This window comes from Lutra lutra, chromosome 16 (assembly GCF_902655055.1).
Source record: "Lutra lutra chromosome 16, mLutLut1.2, whole genome shotgun sequence".
NCBI classification, from domain to species: Eukaryota; Metazoa; Chordata; class Mammalia; order Carnivora; family Mustelidae; genus Lutra; species Lutra lutra.
The window spans coordinates 25,866,972-25,891,802 of NC_062293.1; the positions used below are offsets into that span (position 1 = coordinate 25,866,972).

Sequence of the window (24,831 nt, forward strand, 5' to 3'; positions counted from 1 at the left end):
GAAGGGCACATAGTGTAGCCCCCCAGCCCCTGCACCCCTGGGGATGAGGTTCGTGTCTGTCCAGGCTCTGACTCTCGCCACCCTCCCTACTCGCAGGCTCCCAGACCTGACCACGGTCATCTCGGTGGATGACCCTCTGCCGGGGACCCTGCTCCTGAAGGAGGTGGTGGCGGCCGGAGGCAAAGAGCGGCATCGGGCCCGGCTCCAGTACAGCCAGCAGTTCCTGTCTTGCCATGACCCCATCAACATCCAGTTCACCTCGGTAGGGCAGAGGCCTCTAGGCCCCGCACCCCGGCTGGTGTGCTCCCCCCATCCACCCCGGCTGACACTTGCACAAGATAGAAGAGATGGCCGTGGAGGTCCAGAGGGCAGATGCTCTCCTGGGGCCAGCCCTAGCTGTCCTCTCTGCCCTGGAAAAGCGTCGGCCACTGGTGTCCTTGTCACATGCTCCCCTCCCCTCATCTTCTCGTTGTCAGCACTGGGCCAGACGCACTGGGCCACCACAGGCCAGAGCTGATAGATCCGCCCCCCCATGTAGCTGATGAGGAAACTGAGGCCTGGGTTGGGAATCTGCTGGTGGGCCACAGAGTCCTCTGAGCTGCTCTGTGAGTGGCTTACTCTCCCCATCTCTGCATCCCAACACCTGGCACTGAGCGGGCGTGTGCTGAGCCTTTGTGAATGCATGGTCAATGAATGAATGGATCTGGGGCAATAGTCCCCGTCTCCTGATGCCCCGTTCCAGGGCTCTCCCACCCGGGGCCCAGAGTGGGGAAGGAGATAGGGAGTGGGAGGCTAGGCATCACCTGCTTGTCTTAACAGGGGACAACAGGCAGACCCAAGGGGGCCACCCTCTCCCACTACAACATTGTCAACAACTCCAACCTGATAGGGGAACGGCTTAAGTTGCACCTGAAGGTGAGGGGCCTAGCCCAGGCCTGCGAGGGGGTGGCGGGGGCGCTTGTGGGGCGGGAGGTACTTGTGGGGCTCCCCCTGCTGGCTAGATGAACTGGTTCCTGGGCCTTTGGGCTCCAGGATAGAACTGGCTTCCCGCCTCCATCTCCAGACACCTGAGGAGACACGGATGGTCTTGCCCAGCCCCTTGTACCACTGTCTGGGGTCTGTGGGGGGCACAATGGTGAGCTTGATGTATGGCACCACCCTCATCCTATCCTCTCCGACCTTTGATGGCAAGAAGGCGCTGGAGGCCATCAACAAAGAGAGGTGGGCATCAGTGGGCAGCCCCCCCTTCTCAGGGGCTGATGAGACCCTCCTATTCCTGACTCCTGGGCCCTGATCCCTTCTGGAGATGTCTCCTCCCTTCAGCCCAGAGAAATGGAGACCAGGGGTAACGGGGGACTCCCAGGGGAGGACCAGTTCCTGCCTCTGAGAGCTTTTCCTTGTTTCCCACTTATGCAGCCTTGGTCCTTACTGCAGGTTCAGGGTGGGATGGGTGAGAAGAGGGAGTTCTCTTCCCCTTCCCAGCCTGATTTTGAGACCTCCCCCACCTTACACAGAGGCTCCTTCCTGTATGGCACCCCCACAATGTTCGTGGACATTCTGAACCAGCCAGACTTCTCCAGTTATGACATCTCGTCCATGCGTGGAGGTGGGATAGGGCCAAGGGTGGCCAGGCCAGGATTGGTCTGGTGAGCTAGATATATGCCCAGTCTTTTGTTTAGGGGCAACAAGATCACTGTAGAAAAGTGGGTGGGTGGGAGGCAAATACTTAGCATCCCTGGACACCAGCCCAAGGCCGGCTGCCAGCTGTAGGAGTAAGTCCAGGGTCAAGGGTGAGAGGGGAATATTCTTCTCTAGAAGGAGCTATAGGGGAAGTGGGTCCACTGGGCCTGGAGAAGCGGGGGGGTTGTGTCAGTCCTCTCTCTGATTCAGGTGTGGTTGGTGGGGCCTCTGCACCCCCAGAGCTGATCCGAGCCATGATTGACAAGCTGAACATGAAGGAAATGGTGGTGAGTGGAAGGAGGCTGGGCTGCAGCTATGGGCAGGGCACAGGCTGGGCTGGGGTGAGAGCAAGACTGGTGGGTGTGGGGATGGGTTCAGGCCAGATCTCCAAGGAAGACCCTCTCAGCTGGTCCTCATTCCAGAAAGCAGATGTGAGAAAGTCTGACCTCCAGTAGCTTGTGAATTACAGAAACAGGTGACAGGGGGCCACCTGGGTGGCTCCATCGGTTAAGAGTCTGCTTCTGCTCAGGTCATGATCCCAGAGTCCTGGGATGGAGTCCCGCATTGGGCTCCCTGCTCAGCGGGGAGCCTGCTTCTCCCTCTGCCCCTCCCCCCAGCTCATGCTCACTCGCTTGCTCTCTCTTGCAAAAATAAATAAATAAAATCTTAAAAAAAAATAGGTGACAGGGGAGTAAATATTACATATACATAAATTTATATTTATGAAAATCTAGGAAAGGAGTGCAGCATGGGAGGGTATGCGGCAAAGCACCAGTGTCCCGCTAGAGTGTCCTGGCAAGTGGGGGGGGCCGTGTGGCCGGCAGAGTTGGGGTATGGGCTTATAGACTCTTTTGGGAACGAGGGGTGGGGCAAGGATCTGATGTTTGTTTCCAAACGGAAAGGGGAGCAGAGGGAAGGAAGATTCTGGAAGGCCGGCCATCCTGATGGCCACCCTGTTTTGGTTCTGAAGGACTTGGGGTCTTGGCAACAGCTTCTCTGAGAGGAGCCATGATGTGGGGCCAGGCGTGCTGGAGCTCTCACTGTCAGGTGGACCTGGGTTCGTGCTGGAGCGCCCGAGTCCCCCTGCCAGGACGTGTCTAGATGTGGACAGCTCTGTGTGCCAGCAGAGGCTGTGGGGAGAAGGTGGGGGTCAGAGGTGGGAAGGTCAGTAGTTTCTCCAGCTGAAGGCAGAGGCCGGTCACCAGGACCGGCTGGGTCAGGACCTGTAGTGAGGCAGAGTTTGGTGTCAGGAGCCCAACAACCCAGAGGAGGCTTGCACAGGATGGTGGGAGTCCTGGGCAGTATCATTTTCCCCCTTAGAGGGGAGCCCAGCCCTCCCCTCCTCTCTCTACACAAATGGGGGGTCTGCAAGCCCCTTTGTGGGGACACCCTCCTCCCTTGCTGGAATCTCCGGGAAGGGAACGGGGAACCTGCCCACCTGTCCCCCCACCTGTTTAATGGCGGCCAGCTTTCTTGGACCTCTTAGTGGGGAACTTGCAGCCGCGGAAAGCGTCCGTGTCACGGATATGCTGGCCTTTGAACTTGGCGGGCGAGGCACAAGTGGCATCAGGGCGGGAAGTCTTGGCTTCCAGCCACCTAGAGAGACAGAGAGTCACTGGACTTGGGGGAGAGATATGGGAGTTCGGGGGAGGGGACGGCAAGCCGGGGGCCAGGACGGACTTATCTATAGGGTGGCCTGGAACCGTCATCTTCAATGTGACAAACTCCTAGGCTCCCACACCTACTAGGTAGCGGATCTAGGATATATGACCCAGATGTTTCCGTGCGGGGCCAGGGTATCTCCCCTCTGTCCCCTGAGAGTGGGTTCCAGGGCTGGGGCCGTGAGGAGGGGTGTTGTTCTCACCTCCGAAGACCCCGGAGCTGGCAGGTACACTTCCAGGGGTTGTTGGTAAGGGTGAGGGTCTCTAGGCTGTCGAAGGGGAAGTTGGAGGGCAGCTGGGTCAAGCGGTTGTTCTCCAGGTGGACGTGTTTCAGGGTGGTCACACCCAGGAAGGCACCGTCAGAGAACTGGGGAGTGAGGTGGACAGGAGTGAGCACCCCAGCCCCAGCCAGCCTCTCCCAGCACTATGGTCCCAGAGGACAGGGTCCTTCCCTGGACAGAACCAGTGGTTCGGCGAGGAATTTCAGCACGTCTAGGTTCTCTCCGATGATCTAATCTGTACAACCCTCTATTGACATAGGTGCTGGTGTTTCCAAAATGCAGATGGGGTACCGGGCAGGGAGTCTCTTGCCCAGGGTCACACTAGCGAGTAAACAGTAGCTGCAGGACCACACCCAACTCCTCTTTCCCTGGCACCACGCTCCCTGCACAAACACTGGGACCGGGGAGGCAGCCAGAGTTTGGCTCCAGCGGCCCAAGTTGGCAACTGGTAAAGCTGGTCAGTGTTTGGTCGGATGGGCAATGAGCCCAGTCTCCCCACAGCCCCAGGGTCCTGGGACTTCCCCCAACTCTGTCCTCACTGCTCCCTCCCTCACTGTTTGCCAGAAGCTATTTGTGGAGTCTCCTTGGTGGGGCCTTTGGCCCGGCTGGATGGCTCCAGAGGAAACATTCTATTGGGGCCCACATCTTGGCCCAGGCATCACAGTCCTGCCTGGCCTCCCCTGCCCCAGATCGGTCCCTGCTGTCCTGCTCTGCTCCCCACTAAAAGCCCACTCTGGCACTGGTGGGGCACGGGGAACCCTGACTTTATCTCTGGAGGGGCCGGGGCTGAAGATGGGTGGGCTCCATCCACCCAGACAAAGGTTGGCAGCCATCCAGGTATGGTTCTGCCCTCGTCCCTGTGTCTGTGGCTCAGGGAGGGGTGTGCAGTTCCCTGGAACAAGACTGCTCTCGTGACGGTCTTCTACACCTTACCCTGGTCCCCACCCAAGCCTCCTGGCCGAAGCCCCTGTACCAGAGTGATTTTCCAGTCCCAAGAAGGGATTCTGCCCCAACCCCAGGCAGAAAGGACTGAATAAGGCTGTAGCCAGGAGATGGGTCTGGTGATCGGGGTGGCCAAAGAGTTGTCCGTGGTCTGGGGAACACTGAGGCACAACCAGTCTTCTCCACAGAGAGACACCTGGAGTCTTAGGCCAAAGGCTGACAGTGCTCTGTGGCTCCCGCCTTTGCCCCTTCACAGAGCCCCTGAGTGCCATTCCTGCACCCTGGGGAAGCCCCTGTTTCCTGGGCCCCCCTCAGTAGAAATGGACCTGGGAATGCAGTGGGGTGTGGATGTGTGTGAGCAGGAGGAGAGGGAGGACATTCACCAGAGCCTCTGGGGCACATGGAGGAGGTCTTCTTCCTGGGGCTGTTTGCTTTCCCCTCATGCCCTGGCCCCCGACCCCACCTCAGCACCCACAGACACCCCCCCCCCCACCAAGAACAGGGTCTCTTTGTGGGCCTGATCTGCCCAGCTCCTCTGGTAAGCTTCTCAATAAACAAACCTTCCTTTATGGGGCGGTAGGATTACTGGAGACAAGAAAAACACAGCAGAGGAGGGACGGAAGGCCCAACAGGAAGAGGGGGCTCCCACCCACAGCAGGGGGGTTCGGGAGTACTGGACAGGCCTCCCAGGGGCCACCGCTGGAGCCAGGTCTGTCTATAAGTAGGAATCCTCGGAGGGCAGGGGCTGAGACTGGGGACAGGGAAAGTGGGACAGGATTTAGGGTGGGGATGAGGCCGGATGAGGTACAGAGGCGGCTGAGCGGCTCGCCTTGGAGACAGCCAGAGAGACAGAAGCAATGTTAGGGAAGAAGGGATGGTGCCCAGCTGTGGCCCCAGATCCACGGGGCCCCTTGGTGGAAGAGGAGCGGGGGCGGAGCTCGGCGGCCAGCGGCTCACCTTCTCCAGGTTGGTGTCGTCCAGCGATAGGGTCTCCAGGTACCTGCCGAAAGACTGGAAGGCACTGTCAGGAATGCTTTTCAGGGGGTTGTGGGACAGCTTCAGCTCCTCCACTACCCGCAGCTTGCTGAGAGCCGACGAGGGGTAGCTGGACAGCTGGTTGCTGTCCAGGTGGAACTTGGCGAGGTTCTCCACATCGTCCAGAGCGCCGGGCTGCAGCGAGCTGAGGGCGTTTCCGGACAGGTAGAGCCAGCGCAGATCCTTGGCGCCCTGGAAGGCGCCGGCGCGCAGCTCCCGAATCTTGTTGTTACTGAGCTGCAGGATGAAAAGGTTGACCAGTGGGGAGAGCAGCCCTCGGGGCAGCTCGGTCACCTTGTTGTGGTCCAGGTAGAGGTAGGTGAGCTCGGTCAGGTCATCGAAGGCGCCCGCACGCAGCACGCGGATGTCGTTGTGGGACAGGTACAGGTAGATGAGCTGCTTGAGGCCCCGGAAGGCACCGGCCGCCACCTCGCGGATCTGGCAGTGCTGCAGGTGCAGCGACACGAGGTTCGGCATGGCCCGGAACGAGTTGGTGGCCAGCACCGGGAAGTTGTTGCGCTGCAGGTTGAGCAGTTTGGTCTTCTCAGACACCTTGGGGATCTTCTGCAGCCCCACCTTGTCGCAGATGACGTGCTGCAAGTCGCTGTGGCAGTGGCAGTTCTGGGGGCAGGCAGCCAGGGCCGGCAGCAGGCTGGCCAGGAGGCCGAGGCTGAGCAAGAGCATCGGTGGGGCCATGGCCAGGGACACCTGGGGCCGGGGCCTGGGGGGCAGCGGCGGCGGGGCGCGAGCAGCGGCAAGTCCTCGGCACTCTGGGCTCCGGCCCTCTTTATACGGTGGCCCTGACCGCAGCCTGCAGCCGGAGCCAGCTCCTACGTGGAGCATCCAGGCCACCGGGCTTAACTCCCTCCGGAGATGCGCCCCCGCCCTCTACGGGGAGGGGCGGGGCCCTGCCCCCAGCTGGCGACTGTGCGGGGGCGGGTCCGTGACCCCCGAGCCTCGCCCCGAGTCGCAGCACCCTTTCTCCCTGCGCTCAGATCCTGTCTCCCTCCCACCCCACCCCCCCACCTCCTTTCCCCATCCTTTGGGGACTGAGGGTGCGGGTGCGGGTGCGTCCAGAGTCCCGAGTTTACACTGGAGAGAGGAGGCGTTCCCAAACTGACTTGTTTGCTCCAGTTCGCGCCCCCATGGCACCCCCCACCATGCACACTCGGCGCGGCGCCCTGGCCCCGGGGAGGGAGGAAGCGGGGCCGGACAGCCGGACGCGAGTCTCGCCGCGGTCGGCAGGCCGGCGGCGCTTTAATGGCACTTCTGTGCGGCGCCCGCCGAGCGTGAGAGCCGCGCTGGCGGCGGGCTCCCCCTTCCGGCTGGACTGCGGGCCAACCCGAAGGAAATGGGGGCTCCTTCCCCGCCGCAGCTGCTCTCTGACCCCTCTCCCCCAGCCCAGGGCTTGAGTTTCTGTCCCCTGCACTCTATCCCGGTTTTCCGCGGTTGAAGGCTAACCCGAAATGTGGAAACGGGCGGGGAGTGGGGGGCGTCCCTCAGAACTCGCAGACACATCGAAGACCGCAGGCACCGAGTGGGGACAACTGAAGGAATACAGTCGCACCATCTCCCCCTCCCCACCAGTCTCCCCACCCTTTGTCTCCCTAAAATACCTCCCTCGCCTCATCCCCACCCCCAGTGGTCAGGACCTGCCCCTGAGGGGTCTCTCAGGGTGGTGGCCAGAGTGGCGCCAAGGTGTACTTGGCAGAGGCCACACCTGGGCAGTGGCCCCAGGACTATGGGGTGGGGGGGTCAGATCCTGGCTACCAGGGACCAGCCCCGGATGGCTCTGGTCCTGTGGGCAGCCCTGCCCTGGCTGACCAGGTCTCTGTGTGTCCACTTGCCAGCCACCATGTCCGGATTCCTGTGGAAAGAGGAGGGGAGGCAGGCAGAGTCTGAGCTCTCTGCTGCAGGGTAGGGGTTGTTGTCTGTGTTTGAGAGGGGGAGGGGCAGGGCCAGCACTCCCACCGCCCCCCCCCCCCCCACAGTGTGCCAGCTAACACAGAGGAAACTGGGGGAGGCTGGGAGGTGGAGGATGGTCAAAGATCTGTTGTCTTTGCTGATCAGGAGCCTAGAATACAGTGTAGCTAGCCCCTCTCCCAAGCTCCTTTTACCCATTGCCTCTGGGGGGGGGGGGGCGGTCATAGTTGGCTCAGAACATTCCCTGGTGGTATTTAGGCTCCTCCAAGGCTGGCTTCTGGTTTTCTGCTGATCAGGATATTCCAACCACTAGAAGTGTTGGGTGGGGAAGGTGCCACTGGCTTTTAAACACTCGATTTGGCTACATTTTAATTTTGATGGAAGTAAACTTACAGGAAACTCTCCAAATCTGGGGGATCACCCACCCAAGCCCAGGCATTGTCCCCCAGTTTCGGGTGGGTGGGTGGGTTGGTTGTATCTTCGCAGGTCCCAGCTGGGCCCAGGCAGGCTGGCTTTCTCATCAAGTTTATGAGACCTTCAGTTTGGAAGGCAGGGGTAGGGGATGTTGTGATGTGCGATCAGGAAGGGGGTGCGAAGACAGCCTGGGCCTGAGGGAGAGAAGGCTGGGGCATCGGTAACCCAGGGAGCCATGGGCTCAGGCCCATGGCTGCTCCAGGAAGCAGAGAGACGGCGCTGGCTAGTGGTTTCCCTGCTCTCGATTTTAATTCAGACCTGGGGCCCCAGCTCGTGGAGCTCATGTGCTCAGCACTCTCGCACCTCTGTCTCCGGATCCCTGACCTCTGCCCAGATGCCCTGTTTCTCACCACTCGGCTGCTTTCCTCTTTCTCCCGGGTTCCTTCCCATTCCCCTAGGGTAGCTCGCCCTCCCCTCTGCAGTCTCGGGGCTCCCTCTGAACACCCTTTTCCGATCTTCTAGGTGGCTTACGGAACCACCGAGAATAGTCCTGTGACCTTCCTGAACTTCCCCGAGGACACTGTGGAGCAGAAGGCAGAAAGCGTGGGCAGAGTTATGGCTCACACAGAGGTGAGCCCCAGCCCCAGCCCTTCAGACCCCACGGCCCATCCCTCAGCTCAGGCACATCCCCTGGGGACGTTTATTGCCTTCACTTAGAGACACCACCTCCCCTCTCCCCCAGCTGCAGGGTCCTCCTCCGGCCTGGCCTGGGGCTCTTTCTGTGGGCTGAGGCCTGAGAGGGAAGAGCTGGGGCATTGGCTGAACTCCGCAGCCTCCCTTCCTGTCTGAGGTGTGTTTTTGCCAAGCCCCACTGTCTGTCTCAGGGCGGCCAGGACAGCCTCAAAGAGGAGCCAGAGCACAGTGATTTTTCCTACACAGCTCTTTCTCTCCCACATGCCTCCCCCCGCCCCGCCCCGCCTTCCGCAGAGCTCCTCCATTTGCTTGGCATAAACACTCCAATTCCCAAGCAGCCTGTCCCTCAGAGGGCCCCTTGCACCTTGAAGGCTGACCCAGAGCATCTTTTCCTCTGAAATGCCCAGCCGTGGCTCCTTGCCTGCCCCAACATGGGTGCTTGAGGCCAGCCTGTGCCTGGTTTCCCCTGGCCCTGCTGGGGTCACTGCGCACACAGCCCTTCTCCAGAGGCTCGCCGCCATGCTGGTGCAGACCTCTCCTGCCTGCTCCATGGAGTGAGTGCGCAGTGACATCAGCCCCTTCCCAGGGGCCTCACTGCCTCACTGCCACTCACTGGGATGCCCACCTGTAGGACAGACAGGGGCAGGCGGAGTTCTCCCCATTTCTCAGATGCAGACCCCGAGGCACACAGACTAGGCTTTTCTTGCACATTGGCTGTGGCTCCTTTCTCTACTAGGGCTCTCAGACTCTGCCTCTCTGTCTCCTCCTGTTCACATGGCCCGGCCACACCACCTCTTTGGCTTCTTTATTTGCTGCTTAAAGGGAAATAAGAGGAGACTCCCTTCTCTTCTGCACAGTTTGTAATTCTTCAACTGACCTGGCCCTCCACAGGCCCCCTCTGCTTGCCCAGGACCTCCTCGCCTGGGCCCTTCTTCCAGCCCCATCCAGGTGTCTGGCTGGCGGTGGATCCACTCCCATCTTTGTCTCCCTTCCCTGGATTGGGATGGGCAGAGCCGGGGGATATGGGGGTGGAGGGGCAAAGCCGTCCCCGAGGGCTCCCCCCACTCCCCAAGGTGAAGCGGCAGGAGGCCCCAGTCTGAGGCTGCTCGGTCCCAGGCCCAGATCGTGAACGTGAAGACGGGGACGCTGGTGGAGCTGAACACGCCCGGAGAGCTATGGATCCGAGGGTACTGCGTCATGCTGGGCTACTGGGGCGAGCCCCAGAAGACCGAGGAGATAATCGGACAGGACAAGTGGTACCGGACAGGGTGAGGAGGCAGCTCGGGGCTGCAGTGAGGCTGGGGCTGGGCGGGCAGGGAGGGGACGCAGTCCGAGGCTGAGCTGGAAACATGAAACTAAAACAGGGAGAACCGTGTCTGCAAAATCTAAGCCAAGACTCACTGATCTGTCCACGGAACAAGTTCTTCTCATGCGCCTCCCAGGGCTAGCGCTGTTCGGGATGCTGGCCGTCCAAGGGGAGGCAAGATGATGAGGGTCTGCTCTTACTCTCCACATGTCTAAACACCACGAGGACAGTAAAACAGGGTCAGAGGAAAGAAAGTGGCAGTGGTGGAGAGGGGCGCTTCTCTGAGACTGGCAGGGAGGGGGATCAGAGAAAGCCTCTGTAAGGTGGACATGTTTGAACTGAGACCCGAATGATTTAAAAAAAAAAAAAAAAAAAAAAGCCCGCCATGTAAAGCGTATATACGGAATGTCATGTTCATGCTATATCCCCCAGACTCTAGAGCAGTGCGAGATACACAGTAGGTGCTCAATAAATGTTTGACGAGTAGGGAAGCGACCCAGTTGGAGGAAGCAGAGGTGAGAGGCCATTCCTGGGCTTCCTCGCAGAGACATCGCCGTGATGGACAAGCAGGGCTTCTGCAAGATCGTGGGCCGCTCCAAGGATATGATCATCCGGGGCGGTGAGAACATCTACCCCGCAGAGCTCGAGGACTTCTTTCACACACACCCGCAGGTGCAGGAAGTACAGGTGAGACACCCAGCCCAGGTGAGCCCAGGGGAGCCCTCAGGAGCAGGAACTAGGGATGGGTGTGGCAATTTCTAATCTCTGTCTCTGGTGGGGGAAGGTGGTGGGAGTGAAGGACTACCGGATGGGGGAGGAAATCTGTGCCTGCATTCGCCTGAAGAAGGGGGAGAACACCACAGAGGAGGAGATCAAGGCTTTCTGCAAAGGGAAGGTGGGAGCCTCAACCAGCCCCAAGCTGATGTTGCTTCATTATTCAACCCTCTCTCCCTGCCAGCCAGCCAGCCCTTGGTCCCACTGTCCCAGTCTTCCCCTGCACCCCATCTCCCTAAACCCGTGACCTCACCCAGCCTCACGCTTTATCTCCCTCTGGTCTGCAGATCTCCCACTTCAAGATTCCCCGCTATGTTGTGTTTGTCACAAACTTCCCCCTCACCGTCTCAGGAAAGGTATGTAAAGGGACCAGAGAGGGGCAGGGGGGCCTGGGGTCCTAGGTTCCCAGAAGGCCTAGATGGTCCCACCAATGCCTCCCTCAGCGGTGGGCAAAAGAGTCTGCCCAGAGGCTGGCAGTAGAGTGACTAAGTAGCTCATCCTTGTTTGTCCCAGTCTTTCCTGGCTTTACCCTAAAAGCTCCTCAGTCTCAGGCAAACCAAGCCAGCTGGTCACTGTTGCTGGCAGAGGCCCCAGCCTGGCTCTCACTCTGTGCTTTTTCCTCTAGATCCAGAAATTCAAACTTCGAGAGCAGATGGAACAACATCTAAACCTGTGAATAGGGGATTGGGAGGGGTCCTCCCAGGCCCTCCCTGCCCTTCCCCCACATTCCCGCCTGTCTTTGTGATTTGACATAAAGAGTTTCTGTGTTTTCTTTGGTTGTTGGTCTCTTGCTGGCGTGCTGTCTTGGCAGCTGCTATGGGCTGGAGAAGGGAGGAGGCGCTTTCAGACCTCCCATTCCTTGTCACGATGGTGCTAAGTACTCTAGCGTGCATTATCGACTTAATTTAATGCTCATTCAATCCCTTTGAGATACCGACCTGATTTTTTTTTTTTAAAGATTTTATTTATTTATTTGACAGAGAGAAATCACAAGTAAGCAGAGAGGCGGGCAGAGAGAGAGGAGGAAGCAGGCTCCCTCCTGAGCAGAAATCCCGATGCAGGGCTCGAACCCAGGACCTGGGATCATAACCTGAGCCGAAGGCAGCGGCTTAACCCACTGAGCCACTCAGGCGCCCCAGCGACCTGATTTTTTTTTTTAAGGTATACTCATTGCTTTTTCACATTGTCCAATTGGTCCAGCAAGAAGTATTCCTTTTAAAACAATAAAAGCTGGGGCGCCTGGGTGGCTCAGTCAGTTAAGCATCTGCCTTTGGCTTAGGTCATGATCTGGGGTTCTGGGATGGAGCCCCATGTTGGGTTTCCTGCTCAGCGGTGAGTCTGCTTCTCTGGTTCCCTCAACTTGTGCGCGCTCTCTCTCTCTCTCACTGCCTCTCTTTCAAATAAATAAAATCTTAAAAAAATAATAAATGCTTTATTTTTTCCTTTTTTTTAAAAGATTTTATTTATTTGTTTGACAGAGATCACAAGTAAGCAGAGAGGCAGGCGGGGGAAGGGGAAGTAGGCCCCCCGCTGAGCAGAGAGCCCGATGTGGGCTTCCATCCCAGGACCCTGGGATCATGATCCTAGCTGAAGGCAGAGGCTTTAACCCACTGAGCCACCCAGGTGCCCCAATAAATGCTTTATTAAGATAATATTGCATATACTATCCAATTCACTCATTTAAAGTCTCTTACTCAATGTAGGTTTTTAGTGTATTCGTAGATATGTGGAATCATCCCCAAATCAATTGTTTTTCATTGAAGTAGAGTTGACACACAATGTTACGTTTGTTTCCCAAAGTCCACTTTAAACATCTTCATCACCTTAAAAAGAAACTCCATAACCTTTAGTTATCATCCCACATTCTGTTATTCCCCTACCTACCCCCAAAACAACCCATCTTTTTTTAAATAGATGAGCCTGGGGCTTCCTTGATGCGAGGTCAGATGGAGCATGCTGGAGCTTGACCCAAGAAACAAAACAGCTGGGTTCCTAAAGGAGCATCGGTTTCCAGCTCACAGAGGCCAAAACTTTCCTGCTGCTTTCTGTACTCACCTCCCAGTGTTTCTGCCCCCTCCAGCAGCAGCCTCCTCTTTACTTTTTTTTTTTTTTTTAAAGATTTTATTTATTTATTTGACAGAGAGCAAAGGAGGGAACACAAGCAGGGGGAGTGGGAGAGGGAGAAGCAGGCTTCCCGCTGGATAGGGAGCCAGATGCAGGACTGGATCCAGGGATCAGGACCTGAGCTGAAGGCAGGCGCTTAATGACTCGAGCCACCCAGGCACCCCTCCTATTTACTTTTCAGAAAATCAGTGGAAGTTCAGGATCCTTCCAGTGCCTGGTGCTGTGCTAGATGTTTTCATATGCATCTTCTCTTGAAATTTTCCCAACAACCCTACCAAGTAGGCACTATCCCCATATCACAAATAGTGAAACTAGAAACTCAGAGAGGTTCAGATTCTTACCCAAGGCTGCACAGCTGGAATTAGAACCCAGCTGTCTGGCTCCAAAGCCCGTGATCTTTCCACTTTATCAAATTTCTTCAGGTGCTTGCTTCTGCAGCCTTTCACCTGCACCGCCTCTTTCCTACATACACCACCTTCTCCTCTCCCAATCGGTGGCCAGGTTGGGCTGATCCAGGAGATAAAAGCTTACTCTCCTGGCCAAGCCAGCTGCCCCTGGGAATTTCTGCACCTTCAGCATCCAACCCCTCTCCTTCCCCCACTGACTCCACGGCCCTCGCATCAGATCCGCAGCATAACACAGAGCACACTGCCCTGGTATTCAGCAGATACCTAATTAGCATCTGTCGCCCTTTGTCTCTTACTGGTTTGGCTCCCTCCTGTCTTAAGCACCTGTACTGCGACCCGGTTTTGTGCATCTGGATGTTCCCCAGTGCCCAGCCCTGAGCCAGGCACATAAAATGTGAAGGAACTGATTGAACGGACTCAGAATTCCTGGGTGGGTCGAGGAACTCGCCCTCGGACAGGGTGAAAAAAGGACCGCGGCTGAGCCCCGTCCCCGCCCTGGAAAAAGACGGACACGCGGCTGCGGAGAGCGCGTCCGTGACCGGCAGGTGGCGCCGCAGCAGCGAGGCCCCAGGCCCTGCCGAGACGTCTCGGGACGCGAGGTCCGAGGTCACCCAGCCGCTCTTCCTTCCGCCGGGGCGGCCCAGCGGACCCGGCTCGGCGCACTCCCGTGCGACCCGGGCGCGTGTCGGCCGGATGTCCCGGCGCACCCGCCTCTCCCCGCCACAACGCGCGCCATGGCGCTCCCCGGGGCCCGGGCCCGCGGCTGCAGAGCCGCGGCCAAAATGGCCCAGAGGCGCCGCTACGCAGAGTACGCGAGAGGATCCCCGAGTCGTGGGCCCCCGGTCTCGCGCGCTGCGCTTTACGTGCACGTGAGTGGGGCGGGGGCGGCGGGCCAGAGCCCACCTGGCGGCCGGCGGTGCAGGGAAGTCACCCAGACTCACGAGGTCTGGGACGGGACGCGGTGCCCTGGCAAGAAAGTACCCTGGATCAGAGACCTGAAGCCTTTGGTGCTCACCAGTTCCGTGACCTTAACCGAGTGATTTCCCCTCTGAGCCTCAGTTTTCTCCTAATGAAGTGGGCATAATATTCCCTGTCCCACCTGCCTTGGGGAGTTAGGTGGCTTAGATGGTGCAGCCTCTGTTGATGACTTTGGGATGGGGATGTGTGCGACGGAACCCTACAAGGAGCCTGGGCCCCTGGGGTCACCCCTCGCCCCGCTCATCCACTCCTGCCCCCCAGTGGCCGTACTGTGAGAAGCGCTGCAGTTACTGCAATTTCAACAAATACATCCCCCGCGGCGTGGAGGAGGCAGCCATGCGGAGCTGTCTGGTGACCGAGGCTCGGACGCTGCTGCGACTCAGCGGGGTGCAGAGGTCGGTACTGGGGCTGTAGGCAGGGTCTTGAAAGTTGTTTGAGGGGAGTAGCTAGGATCGGTGCTGGCGTCCCGGAGGACTCCCTCAGGTCTCATCTTCTTCCTCCTCTTTACCCAGGGTGGAATCTGTGTTCTTTGGTGGGGGAACCCCCAGTCTGGCCAGTCCCAGCACCGTGGCCGCTGTCCTGGAGGCCGTGGACCAGGTAGCTCACCTGCCTGCAGACTCCGAAGTCACACTGGAGGTCAACCCCACTTCCGCCCCAGGCTCCAGGCTGGCTGCTTTTGGGGCAGCAGGGGTCAACAGGTTGTCCATCGGGCTTCAGGTAATCCATCTCACCCACTGCATCCCAGGACACCCACACCTGCAGTGCTGTCTCTCCTCTGGTCACATTCATTAACTGGGCAAACATTAATTGAGCTCCTCTAGGTGCTAGGGCCCAGGAGGCACGGGAAAGTGAATGGTGACACTTATCACTGCTTAATTGCTGCTGTGCTGGACCACAGGCTCTATGAGGCTGGGATCATGCATGCCTTTTTTTTTTTTTTAAATCACAGTATTCCAAGTACCCACCATAGTGCCTGGCACATAGCAGACACTCAAAATTTTTTGTTGCATGATTGGAGACACAGAAGAAGGCGGGCTGGTCATCAGATCATTGAAGCATGGAAAAGGCTGCTGATAAAGGGAGTCTCTAGAAAAGGCTTTCAGAGTACAGCCCTGAAGGGCATCTCAGTCTGATGAAATCCTGGACACCTTCCTGGAGGAGGTGATCTTTGAATGAGGAGGAGGACTTCCACAAGAGGGTGTGGGAGGAAAAGACACAGGATATGGAAGAGTCTTGCATGTTCTGGGGAGCTAGGAGTCATTCTGTAACTGGAGAGGCTGGAGGCAAGGCAGCAGGGTAGGGCCCAAAATCCTTGAGCATCATATTAGGGAATTTGGGTTTTTGCCTAGTGATGATAAGGGACTTGTTGAAGGTTTTTAAGTAGGGGAGAAACATTCTTTTCAGGTTGACTCCTGGTATTTCCATATCCAGTATTGTCTAGTATTCTGATACATCTACCACTTACCATAGAGTTTGGGGTCAGGGCTTTGTCCTAATGGGATATGCTGAAAAGGACACATAATTTCTAAGCTGTTCTGGCCCCCAAATGCATATCTTAAATCTAATTGTGAGGAACCATCAGGAAAATCTAAATGAAAAGACTTTTTTGGGAGCACCTTACTGGCTCAGTCAGTGGAGTATGTGACTCTTGGTCTCAGGGTCGTGAGTGTGGGCCCCACAGTAGAGATTACTTAAGTAAATAAACTTTTTTCTTAAAAAGACCTTTTTATGGTAAGAACAGATAACTTGAGATCAATCTACCCTCTAAACAAATTTTTTAGTGTACTGTATGGTATTAATAACTTTAAGCACAGTGTTGTACAGTAAGTCTCTAGAACTTACTAAGAGACGTTTTAAAAACTGTCCTGTGTGCTTCAAAAATGTCATGTCATGAAAGACAAAGGGTGAGTATCTAGACGCAAAGAGATAAAAGGAACAATGAGAGCTAACTGCAGTGTGTGACCCAGTTGGATCCTGGATTCGGGTGGCAAAGGGAAGTTACTACAGTGGGCATTATTGGGACAGCTTTGAATATGACTCTGTATTAGATAATGGTGTCGTGTCAGTGTTACGTTTCCTGAACTCTATAATCGGACTGTGGTTATGTAAGAGAGTGTCCTTGTTCTTAGGAAATGCGCACTTGAGTATTTAGGGGTGCAGGGGTACAGTGTTTAAGTTAATTACATGAAAGCCACCACATTGCAAGTGCTCACTAGCATGTGGTCAGTGGCTCGCATATTCTACTACAATGTTCTATATCTGCAGTGACCTGTACAATAGCCACTGACCACATGTCAGCAAGCACTTGGAATATGGTTATTAAAATTTAGCTAACTTAAAATTAAATAGCCACATGTGGTTAGTGTCTGCTGTATTGTATAGTGCAGACAGAGGACATCTCTGTCATCCCGGAAAATTCTTTTGGTCAGTGCTAGCCGATCACTTACTGCCAAATGATTCAACATTGTAATCACATCCGAGTATATTTAGAGACAAAGCAAATGTGGCGAAATGTTACTTGCTGAATCTAAATGAAGGTGTTTATGGTACTGGTCTTTCAGTTTTTCTGGAGGTTTAAAGTATTTTTCAAAAAGGAAAAACTTAAACACACTCTTGGCTTTGGAGTCAGACAGTCCTAAATCCAAGGTCTTTGTGTGACCTTGGACAAGTTACTTGGCATTTCTTTTTTTTTTTTTTTTTTTAAGACTTTATTTATTTATTTGAGAGAGAAGGACAGAGCGAGCACACAAGAGAGCATGAGCGGAGGAGGGGGTGGATCCCAGGACCCTGGGATCAGGACCTGAGCCCAAGGCAGACGCTTAACTGGCTGAGCCACCCAAGAGCCCCTAACACGTCTAAAGCTTAGTTTTTTTTTAATCTATAAAGTAGAGCTAATGTCGGAGGATTATCAGGATACATTACATGTTGTTTAAAAACGCTTTGCGGGGGCACCTGGGTGGCTCAGTGGGTTAAGCCGCTGCCTTCGGCTTGGGTCGTGATCCCAGGGTCCTGGGATCGCGCCCCACATCGGGCTCTCTGCTCAGCAGGGAGCTTGCTTCCCCCCTCTCTCTGCCTGCCTCTCTGCCTACTCTGTGACCTCTGTCTGTCAATTAAATAAGTAAAATCTTAAAAAAAAAATTTAAAAAAACGCTTTGCGCACAGTGAACCGTAACCCTTGGTCATGGCTTGACCATGGCCTTCTGGCTCCCTGCTGCGTCCTGTGTATCTGTCCTCAGTAAGGTCGGTCACATGTTCCTGTCTGACTCTGAGCTGGCCTCTGTGCTTATACCCGACCCTCTTTCCTCAGTCCCTGGATGACACCGAGCTCCAGCTGCTGGGGCGGACACACTCGGCCCGCGATGCTCTGCAGACACTAGCAGAGGCGCGGCGCCTCTTCCCCGGCCGCGTGTCTGTGGACCTGATGCTGGGGCTGCCCGCCCAGAAGGTGGGGCCGTGGCTTGGGCAGTTGCAGACGCTGCTGGGCTGCTGTGACGACCACATCTCCCTCTACCAGCTGAGCCTGGAGCGGGGCACCGCACTCTTCACCTACGTGCAGCGGGGCACCCTTCCTGCCCCTGACCCCGAGCTCGCTGCTGCAATGTACCAGGAGGGACGGGCCATGCTCCGGGAGGCCGGCTTCCGCCAGTATGAGGTCTCCAACTTCGCCCGGAATGTAAGTGCTGGGGAACAGGCAGGCTAAGCCAGGACTGGAGAACTGTGGCCCTCTGGGGAGGGTGGTTTCTGCTGGCTGCTCTCCAGGCCTCAGCTAGGACCTTCTATCCAGGTGGCCCTTACCTTAGCAGAAAGGGGCCCACCTTCTTCACTCTGAACGGACTATTCCCTCCCTCCCCGCAGGGGGCGCTCAGTACTCACAATTGGACTTACTGGCAGTGTGGTCAGTACCTTGGCATTGGGCCCGGTGAGTCCCCAGTGAACCTGAACCGTGAACCAGAGAAGGGATGACTCAGGAGCGGAACGTCACGGCTGTGTGGTCTTGGGCCACTTATTAACCTCTCCGAGCCTCTCTTTTCTTCTGCATAAAGTGCAGCAACAAATAACACAAATTTTGTGGAGCCATTGAATACATATTTTGAGATGCTGGATGTAGTGCCTGGCACTGTGGTTCTCAGTTGTTAGCACGTTTATCAGAATTACCGGGAGGGCCTGTTAAAACGTGGATCGCTAGGCCCCACAGCCAGAGTTTCTGATTGGGCGGGCTTGGTTGGAGTAATTGACATGTCTAGCATATTAGATGATACCCGTCCAGGGACCACATCTTGAGAACCACTGATTCAACTCTGAGCTGGCAAGCACCCAGCATTTTGTGGCTACTGAAATGGGGTTGCTTGATGTTGCCAGGGGCCCACGGGCGATTTGCGCCCCATGGGGCCGGGAGCCACACCCGGGAGGCTCGGATCCAGACCCTGGAGCCGGATAACTGGATGAAAGAGGTGATGCGGTTTGGACATGGCACCCGAAGGCGCGTCCCCCTGGGCCGGCTGGAGCTGTGAGCATCTGAGGGGGGCCTGCACCCCCAGAGCCGTCCTGCCTTGCCCTTCCCCCCTCCCTTCCCATCCCACATGTCCTTATATGTGTGTTTAAGTATGGGGGAGGCCTATGTCTCCTCTACAAGACAGGCTGATGGTTGTTCTCCCAGGCTAGAGGAAGTTTTGGCCATGGGGCTGCGTACGGACGTGGGGATCACTCACCAGGTAAGGTGGTGGTGGGGGGCTGTGGCACATCACTTCCTTCTCCTAGATCTTGCAGAATCCCTCTCCCTTCTGTGCATGCCCACAGGCACCGCAGATGCAAACCTAGTTCTCTGGGCCGGGCAGCTGGAGGTTGGCCTTGGCCCAGCCAGGGCCTGATGGGCAGAAACGCTGGGCAGGGTGGGGCCATGGTGAGGACCCTGGACTAGGGCCGCAGCCCCTCCCCCCCACTCTAGATGGCATGGGTCATTGCAGAAATCCCTGTGCAGACCCCCAGACAGGGGACCAGAGTAGCCTGGCCAGCTCCCCGCCATGGTCTCTGCACCCCTCCCCCTTCTGCTTTCCCAGCACTGGGGGCAGTTTGAGCCCGACCTGAGCCTCTGGGACGTGTTTGGAGTAAGCCAGGAGGTGAAGGTGCTGCTGGTGCAGGGCCTGTTGCTGCTGGATCACAGGTGTGTCGTGGGGGGGTGGGGGGCAGGAACCAGGAGGCCCAGGGAGCCCTGACTACAGATCCACGGGCCCAGGAGAGAAAAGGACGGATGGGGGGGCCGGGTGGCTGGGGGCTTCATACTGCTGAAGGGCGAGGATTGAAATCAGTAAGATGAAGCGGTCACACCCAGGCCTCTTGTTTTTCCAGGGGTCTTCGGTGTTCCTGGGAGGGTCTGGCTGTGCTAGACTGTCTGCTGCTGACCCTCCTGCCTCTACTCCAAGAAGCCTGGGCGCAGAGGACTCCCTCCCCTGTGCAAGGAGGATGACTGGACATTCCTGTGTCACAGGACCACGCCAGGTGGGCTTTGGGGGCAGGACTGATGCTCTTCACTGGCAGGTGCCGTCTCAGTGCCCAGACTTGGCATCCCCAGGGGCATGGCTACAGCAAGGTGCATGGGAGGACATTTCTGGTTTGGGAACTGGTATCAGGTCCACCCACCACCACCAGAGAAGGAGTAATGGATTCTGCAAGTGCCTCTCGCTAGTGGGCTCTAAAGCAAATCCTGGCTGGCAAGAGATTCTGAGAACTCTAGCTCTCAGGCTTCTAGTCCCTACAACATAGGGCAGGGCATAGAGGTCCCCCTGGCGTGTGCTGGGGGGCCCGTGCCTACATCCAGTACAGCGGCCTGCCAGACTCTGAGGACAGTAGGAAAGATCAGAACAGGCCTTACCCTTTCTCTTTGGGCAACCATCGTTATGTCTGGGGTGCCAGAGCCTCAGGACCCTCCTGCAACCCCCCACTTCCCTCCCCTCTACACCCCTTCCCTCTAGAGAGTGAAGGGGGGAGGGAGGTAAGCAGGGAAAGGGGAGGAGAGAAGAAAGAATTCAGGAACACCCAGAGCCTGGTAATTTTCCCCTGGCCTTTTACCTACAGAAACATTTGCCTGGTTTTATTTAAACAGCCTAACAAACTCAGTGAGCCCGCCTTGACCTTGGTCTTCTTTGTCCAGCCTTCTTCCCTGGAGGGTAGAATCCTGCTCTGGGGGGCCGAGCCTTCGTCCAGGGCTGAGTCCTTCCCCCACTGTACATTCCATTTTGAAAGATTCCAAGCCTACAGAAAAGTTAAAAGCACAGTTCAATGTAAAGCACATAGCCTTCGCTGTGGGGTGTCTGTACAGTCTGGAAAGAGCAAGCATTCGGAATGTCACCAAGGACATCTCCAACCTGTAAAAAGAGAAAAGAGCCATGTTTCCAGACGTTATGCTGAGCCTGTAGAGTTCCTGACTGCTAAGTTCTGGCCACATTTACTTTACCTCTGAATAGCCAGCTCGCTCGCTCTTTCTTTTTCTTTGCTGCACCCTTTGAAAGAAAGGTGTAGACATCAAAGATTTCAGCTTGTATCTCTTAAGAAAAAGAACATTCTCCTGCATGACCACAGCCCTGCTGTCAACCTGAGAAAGTGTCCATTCATGCAGTGACGTCTGGTCCTTTTTGTTATTTCCCCCAAATGTCTCCAAAACACCATCAAGTTCCTTGGCCAGAGCAGAGGGTGGGGGGAGGGGTGGGGGGAGGGGAAGGCCACAGGCTCCAGGGACATTTTATGTTTTACTTATGGCCATCACATATGTTTGGTTTCTTTTGAAAAAGCCTCCTTCCTTTTTGTTTATTTTTATGACAGTAAATTTTTCTGAGTGGAGGCCACTTATCTTACAGAATGTCCCACATTCTGGGTGTTATCTGTTTACTAATGATTGGGTTTAGGTAAAACAGTCTGGCAGGAGGTACACACAGATACCGTGTAGCTCAAGGTACACAATATGGCAGGTCAGCCCACTCTCAATAATGCTGATTTTGATCACGTGACGAAGGGGGTGGATGGCCAACCTGCCCGTCATCCAAGTACATTTTTCGTGGAAATGAATAGATTATTAGTAGGGTGATACCTTGAGACCAAATGAATGCCCTGTTCCCTAACAGTCACTGCGGCAACGATGTCAGCATTCCCTACTGATCCTTGCGGAAATCAGTGACTATACCGGGAGGTGCAGAACGTGCGTTCCTAACTCTAACACCCTGTCCACGTTTGTAACTGCCATTCATCCATAAAAAAGGAGCTTTCCCCATTTCTTTCTTTCTTTTTTTTTTTTAAGATTTTATTTATTTATTTGACAGAGAGAGAGATCACAAGTAGGCAGTGAGGCACGCCGAGAAGGAGGGGGAAGCGGGCTCCCTCCCTATGCGGGACTCGATCCTAGGACCCTGAGATCATGACCTGAGCTGAAGGCAGAGGCTTTAACCCACTGAGCCACTCAGGTGCCCAAAGGGCTGAAACTCTTAACCTAGAAATTGTATGCAGGGTGTATGTGTATGTGAGAGAGAGAGACAGGGGTAAGGGGGAGAGAGAGAGAGAGAGAGAGAGGAAGGGGGCATTTTTCTGTGAAGAGGTTCTGTAACTTTCTTACCTTAGCATATCAAAGGGTCCTGTGATGTCAAACATAATTTAGTACCGGTGCTCATCGAAGCATGCTCAGCGCAGCCTCTGGCCGGGTGACTAAGGATGGGGTTCCCTGCATCCCCTCAGATGTGGGAGCACGTGCATTTCCTGGGCACCTAGCGGGTGTGAGTATCAGTCCTTCTCTGACCCTGCGGTAAGGTGGTTAGTGTTACTAGCTCTCCTTTATTCATTAAATATTCAGCAAGCACTAATGGTGTGCTCCGCTAGGGGCGGGGCGTGCAGAGAGGAATAAGACCCACCCAGCCCTGGAGGAACTCAGTTGATAAATGGGTGGAGAGATAAAGCCCAAGGTTATCGGTAAAGACAGGCGGGCAAGCTAAGCCTGCTGGGAGTTTGGTTTTGAAGGGCCGGGAGCTAGAAAGGGTGCCTTCGGTTTTTTTTTTGTTTGTTTTTTTGTGTGTGTTTTTACCTCCCCCTCTGGCCCTGGGGCGCTGGAAGGGTGAGCTGTGCTCCTGGGAGGGAGGGGGGGACAGACACCTTTCTTCCCTAGGCTTCCCATGAGCTTGATACCCAAGAAGTGAGCACGGGCTGGGGCAGGTGCCCCATCAGATAACCTAGGCACACTCGGGTTTCTCCCAGCTGCCAGGGCTCATGTTACTTGAGATGTCTGGGCCCTCCCTGCTGGGGCACCTCCAGAGGCAGGTGCAGAGGGCTTAGACGGGAGCCAGAGCCCAGTGGGGGTGGCATGGATCACCTTCTGTGACTGGGCCTCCTCCCACTCTGAGCATCCTAGTCAGAATCTCTGGCAAGTAGAGCCTAAGGCTGCTAGCTTTTATTATTATTTTTGTTTGTTTATTTTTTTAAAAAATATTTTATTTATTTATTTGACAGAGATCACAAGTAGGCAGAGAGGCAGGCAGGGGGGTAGAGGCAGGCAGGGGGGTAGGGAAGCAGGCTCCCGGCTGAGCAGAGAGCTCGATCCCAGACCCTGGGATCATGACCTGAGCCGAAGGCAGAGGCTTTAACCCACTGAGCCACCCAGGCGCCCCTGTTTGTTTACTTTTTAAGAGAGAGAGATTGCAAGTAAGCAGAGAGGCAGGAAGGTGGGGGGGGGGGGGGCGGTAGGAGGCTCCCTGCTGAGCAGAGAGAGCCAGATGTGCGGGGCTGGATCTGAGGACCCCTTGGATCATGACCTGAGCCGAAGGCAGAGGCTTAACCCAGTGAGGCCCCCAGGCACCCCGGCAGCTAGCTTTTACATGTGGGCCAGTTTGGGAAGCGCTGACATTTCCCCCTTCCATCCCGAGGGGATGACGTTAGGAGAATCGAGGGGAACATGGCTCCTTTCTGACATGATTTGGTGGAGTGGGGTCCCCCCATCTTTGTCTTGGGCCTTCCGTGGTTCATCCATCAGGGGGTTTCTCCTCTGCCCTAGTGAGGCTCTGGTTGTCATCTTCCCACCCAGCAGGCTGAGAGCACAGGAACAAATGAAAGGGGGGACAAGAAGCCACTTTGGGGACGAAGTGATGAGAGGAGTTGGGGAAGTGGAGTATGTCTGAGTGTATGGTTACAAACCGAGGGACCAAACCTTCCACGGGCTCTAAGAGCCGTGTTACCAGTTTAAGCCTTAAACTGAGTTGTCCCCATCCCCAACCAGGCAGTGTGCAGTGGGCAGAACAGCGATTTTATTTTATGGTATTTTATTCTATTTTAGTTATTTTTTTTAAGTAGGCTCTATACCCAACATGGGGCTCAACCTCGAGGCCACAAGATCGAGAGCCACATGTTCTACTGACTGAATCAGCCAGGTGCCCCAGGACAGCTATTTTATTTTTATTTATTTATTTATTTTAGATTTTTTTTTTTTTTAATGTATTTGACCCAGAGAGAAAGAGAGAAGGAGAAAGCAAGCAGAAACAGGGGGAGCGGCAGGCAGAGGCAGAGGGAGAAGCAGGCTCCCCGATGAGCTGGGAGCCCGATGAGGGGCTTGATCCCAGGACCCTGGGACCATGACCTGAGCTGAAGGCGGACGCTTAACTGACTGAGCCACCTGGGCACCCCCGCGGGGCAGCTATTTTTAATTTTCATTTTACACACGGGGACATTCAGAGAGATTCTTGACTCAAGTCGTGTGAGGAGAAAGTAGCACACCATGGTGTAATGCTTCTGGACATCCAGAACTTTCTGCTACATCGTCATTTCATAACAGGTCGGTTAACCTGTCTCTTAAATTAGGCAGATTTCTGACTGCTTTCTGGCCTCTGTCCCTCAGGCTTGAAGCTGCTGTGTTTGCCCGGCACCATGTAGCTGAACTTGAGGTGTCTGTTTTCCCTCCCGAAGAGGCACCAACAGCGAGGCCGTCCCCTTCCTGGGACAGGACTACATGCTGCAAAGAAAAGGACTTGAAATAATAGGATTGCTGTAAAGTCTGTGTTTTTGGCTCCTGGCCCCCAGGAATTCATACGTCAAAACAGAGTCCCCAAGGGGACAGTATTAGGAGGTGGGACCTTTGGGCGGTGACTAGGTCATGAGGGTGGAGCCTTAGTTTTTCTAAAAGAGGCCCCAGAGGACTCCCCGACTCGCTCCACCACCTGAGAAGATGTGGATGTCTGCAAACCAGGATGTGGACCCTCCGAGGACTGGAAATCTGCCTGCACCTTGATCTTGGACTTCCCCCGCCTCCAGAACTGAGAAGTAAATAGTTATTGTTGAACATACCCAGGTTGTGTTACTTTTGTTACAGCAGCCCAAAGGTGCTAAGACAAGGGGGGAATAACTTGGGTGATAGGTTGCGTTAATTGTTCAAAATGTCTACTAGCCCTCCTTGAGTGCTGCTCCCTGAGGACCCACGGGAGAGGATCTGCCTGCCCTGTTGGACCCGGTTAGGGGGACTGTGACAGTGGCCTTGAACTGCTGTAGGAGCCCCGGGAGGGGTTGGGGTGTGGGTGGTGCTATCTCCTTCCTCTGCCACAGAGGCCTGCCACGTTCGGGTAGAGACTGTCAGTCTGGGTCCCAGAGTGAAT

At 55.7% G+C, this 24,831-nt stretch overlaps 3 protein-coding genes across 6 annotated transcripts in view; 2 read left to right on the forward strand and 1 right to left on the reverse strand.

Annotated features, from left to right (window-relative positions):
- The window catches only part of ACSF2 (acyl-CoA synthetase family member 2), a 35,076-nt gene extending 23,595 nt beyond the window's left edge, over positions 1 to 11,481 (forward strand). For both annotated transcript variants that reach the window (XM_047707759.1, XM_047707758.1), the window contains 11 exons: positions 97 to 262; positions 820 to 915; positions 1,064 to 1,221; positions 1,515 to 1,606; positions 1,891 to 1,967; positions 8,459 to 8,566; positions 9,746 to 9,897; positions 10,481 to 10,622; positions 10,720 to 10,830; positions 10,997 to 11,065; positions 11,335 to 11,481. In XM_047707759.1, coding sequence (XP_047563715.1) covers positions 97 to 262; positions 820 to 915; positions 1,064 to 1,221; positions 1,515 to 1,606; positions 1,891 to 1,967; positions 8,459 to 8,566; positions 9,746 to 9,897; positions 10,481 to 10,622; positions 10,720 to 10,830; positions 10,997 to 11,065; positions 11,335 to 11,385 — 1,222 coding nt within the window. In that variant the 3' untranslated portion in view covers positions 11,386 to 11,481. The remainder of the gene's footprint in view (positions 1 to 96; positions 263 to 819; positions 916 to 1,063; positions 1,222 to 1,514; positions 1,607 to 1,890; positions 1,968 to 8,458; positions 8,567 to 9,745; positions 9,898 to 10,480; positions 10,623 to 10,719; positions 10,831 to 10,996; positions 11,066 to 11,334) is intronic.
- Positions 2,379 to 6,838, reverse strand: CHAD (chondroadherin). 2 transcript variants are annotated; one of them, XM_047707761.1, is made up of 4 exons: positions 5,522 to 6,838; positions 3,545 to 3,708; positions 3,131 to 3,276; positions 2,379 to 2,810 (listed from the first exon to the last, which is right to left on the reverse strand). In XM_047707761.1, exons 1-3 carry the CDS (start codon positions 6,440 to 6,442, stop codon positions 3,135 to 3,137), a joined length of 1,227 nt encoding a protein of 408 aa, XP_047563717.1. In that variant the 5' UTR covers positions 6,443 to 6,838; the 3' UTR covers positions 2,379 to 2,810; positions 3,131 to 3,134. The 2 variants fall into 2 exon arrangements, with proteins under 2 accessions (XP_047563717.1, XP_047563716.1); XM_047707760.1 differs by having other exon boundaries at positions 2,379 to 2,903.
- A 2,301-nt stretch (positions 11,482 to 13,782) lies between the features above and the next one.
- RSAD1 (radical S-adenosyl methionine domain containing 1) lies at positions 13,783 to 24,523 on the forward strand. 2 transcript variants are annotated; one of them, XM_047707765.1, is made up of 10 exons: positions 13,790 to 14,109; positions 14,480 to 14,613; positions 14,731 to 14,935; positions 17,526 to 17,891; positions 18,074 to 18,137; positions 18,578 to 18,725; positions 18,876 to 18,930; positions 19,276 to 19,379; positions 19,565 to 19,714; positions 24,081 to 24,523. In XM_047707765.1, exons 1-9 carry the CDS (start codon positions 13,975 to 13,977, stop codon positions 19,680 to 19,682), a joined length of 1,329 nt encoding a protein of 442 aa, XP_047563721.1. In that variant the 5' UTR covers positions 13,790 to 13,974; the 3' UTR covers positions 19,683 to 19,714; positions 24,081 to 24,523. The 2 variants fall into 2 exon arrangements, with proteins under 2 accessions (XP_047563722.1, XP_047563721.1); XM_047707766.1 differs by lacking the exons at positions 19,565 to 19,714; positions 24,081 to 24,523 and having other exon boundaries at positions 13,783 to 14,109; positions 18,876 to 19,118.
- Positions 24,524 to 24,831: the final 308 nt, after the last annotated feature.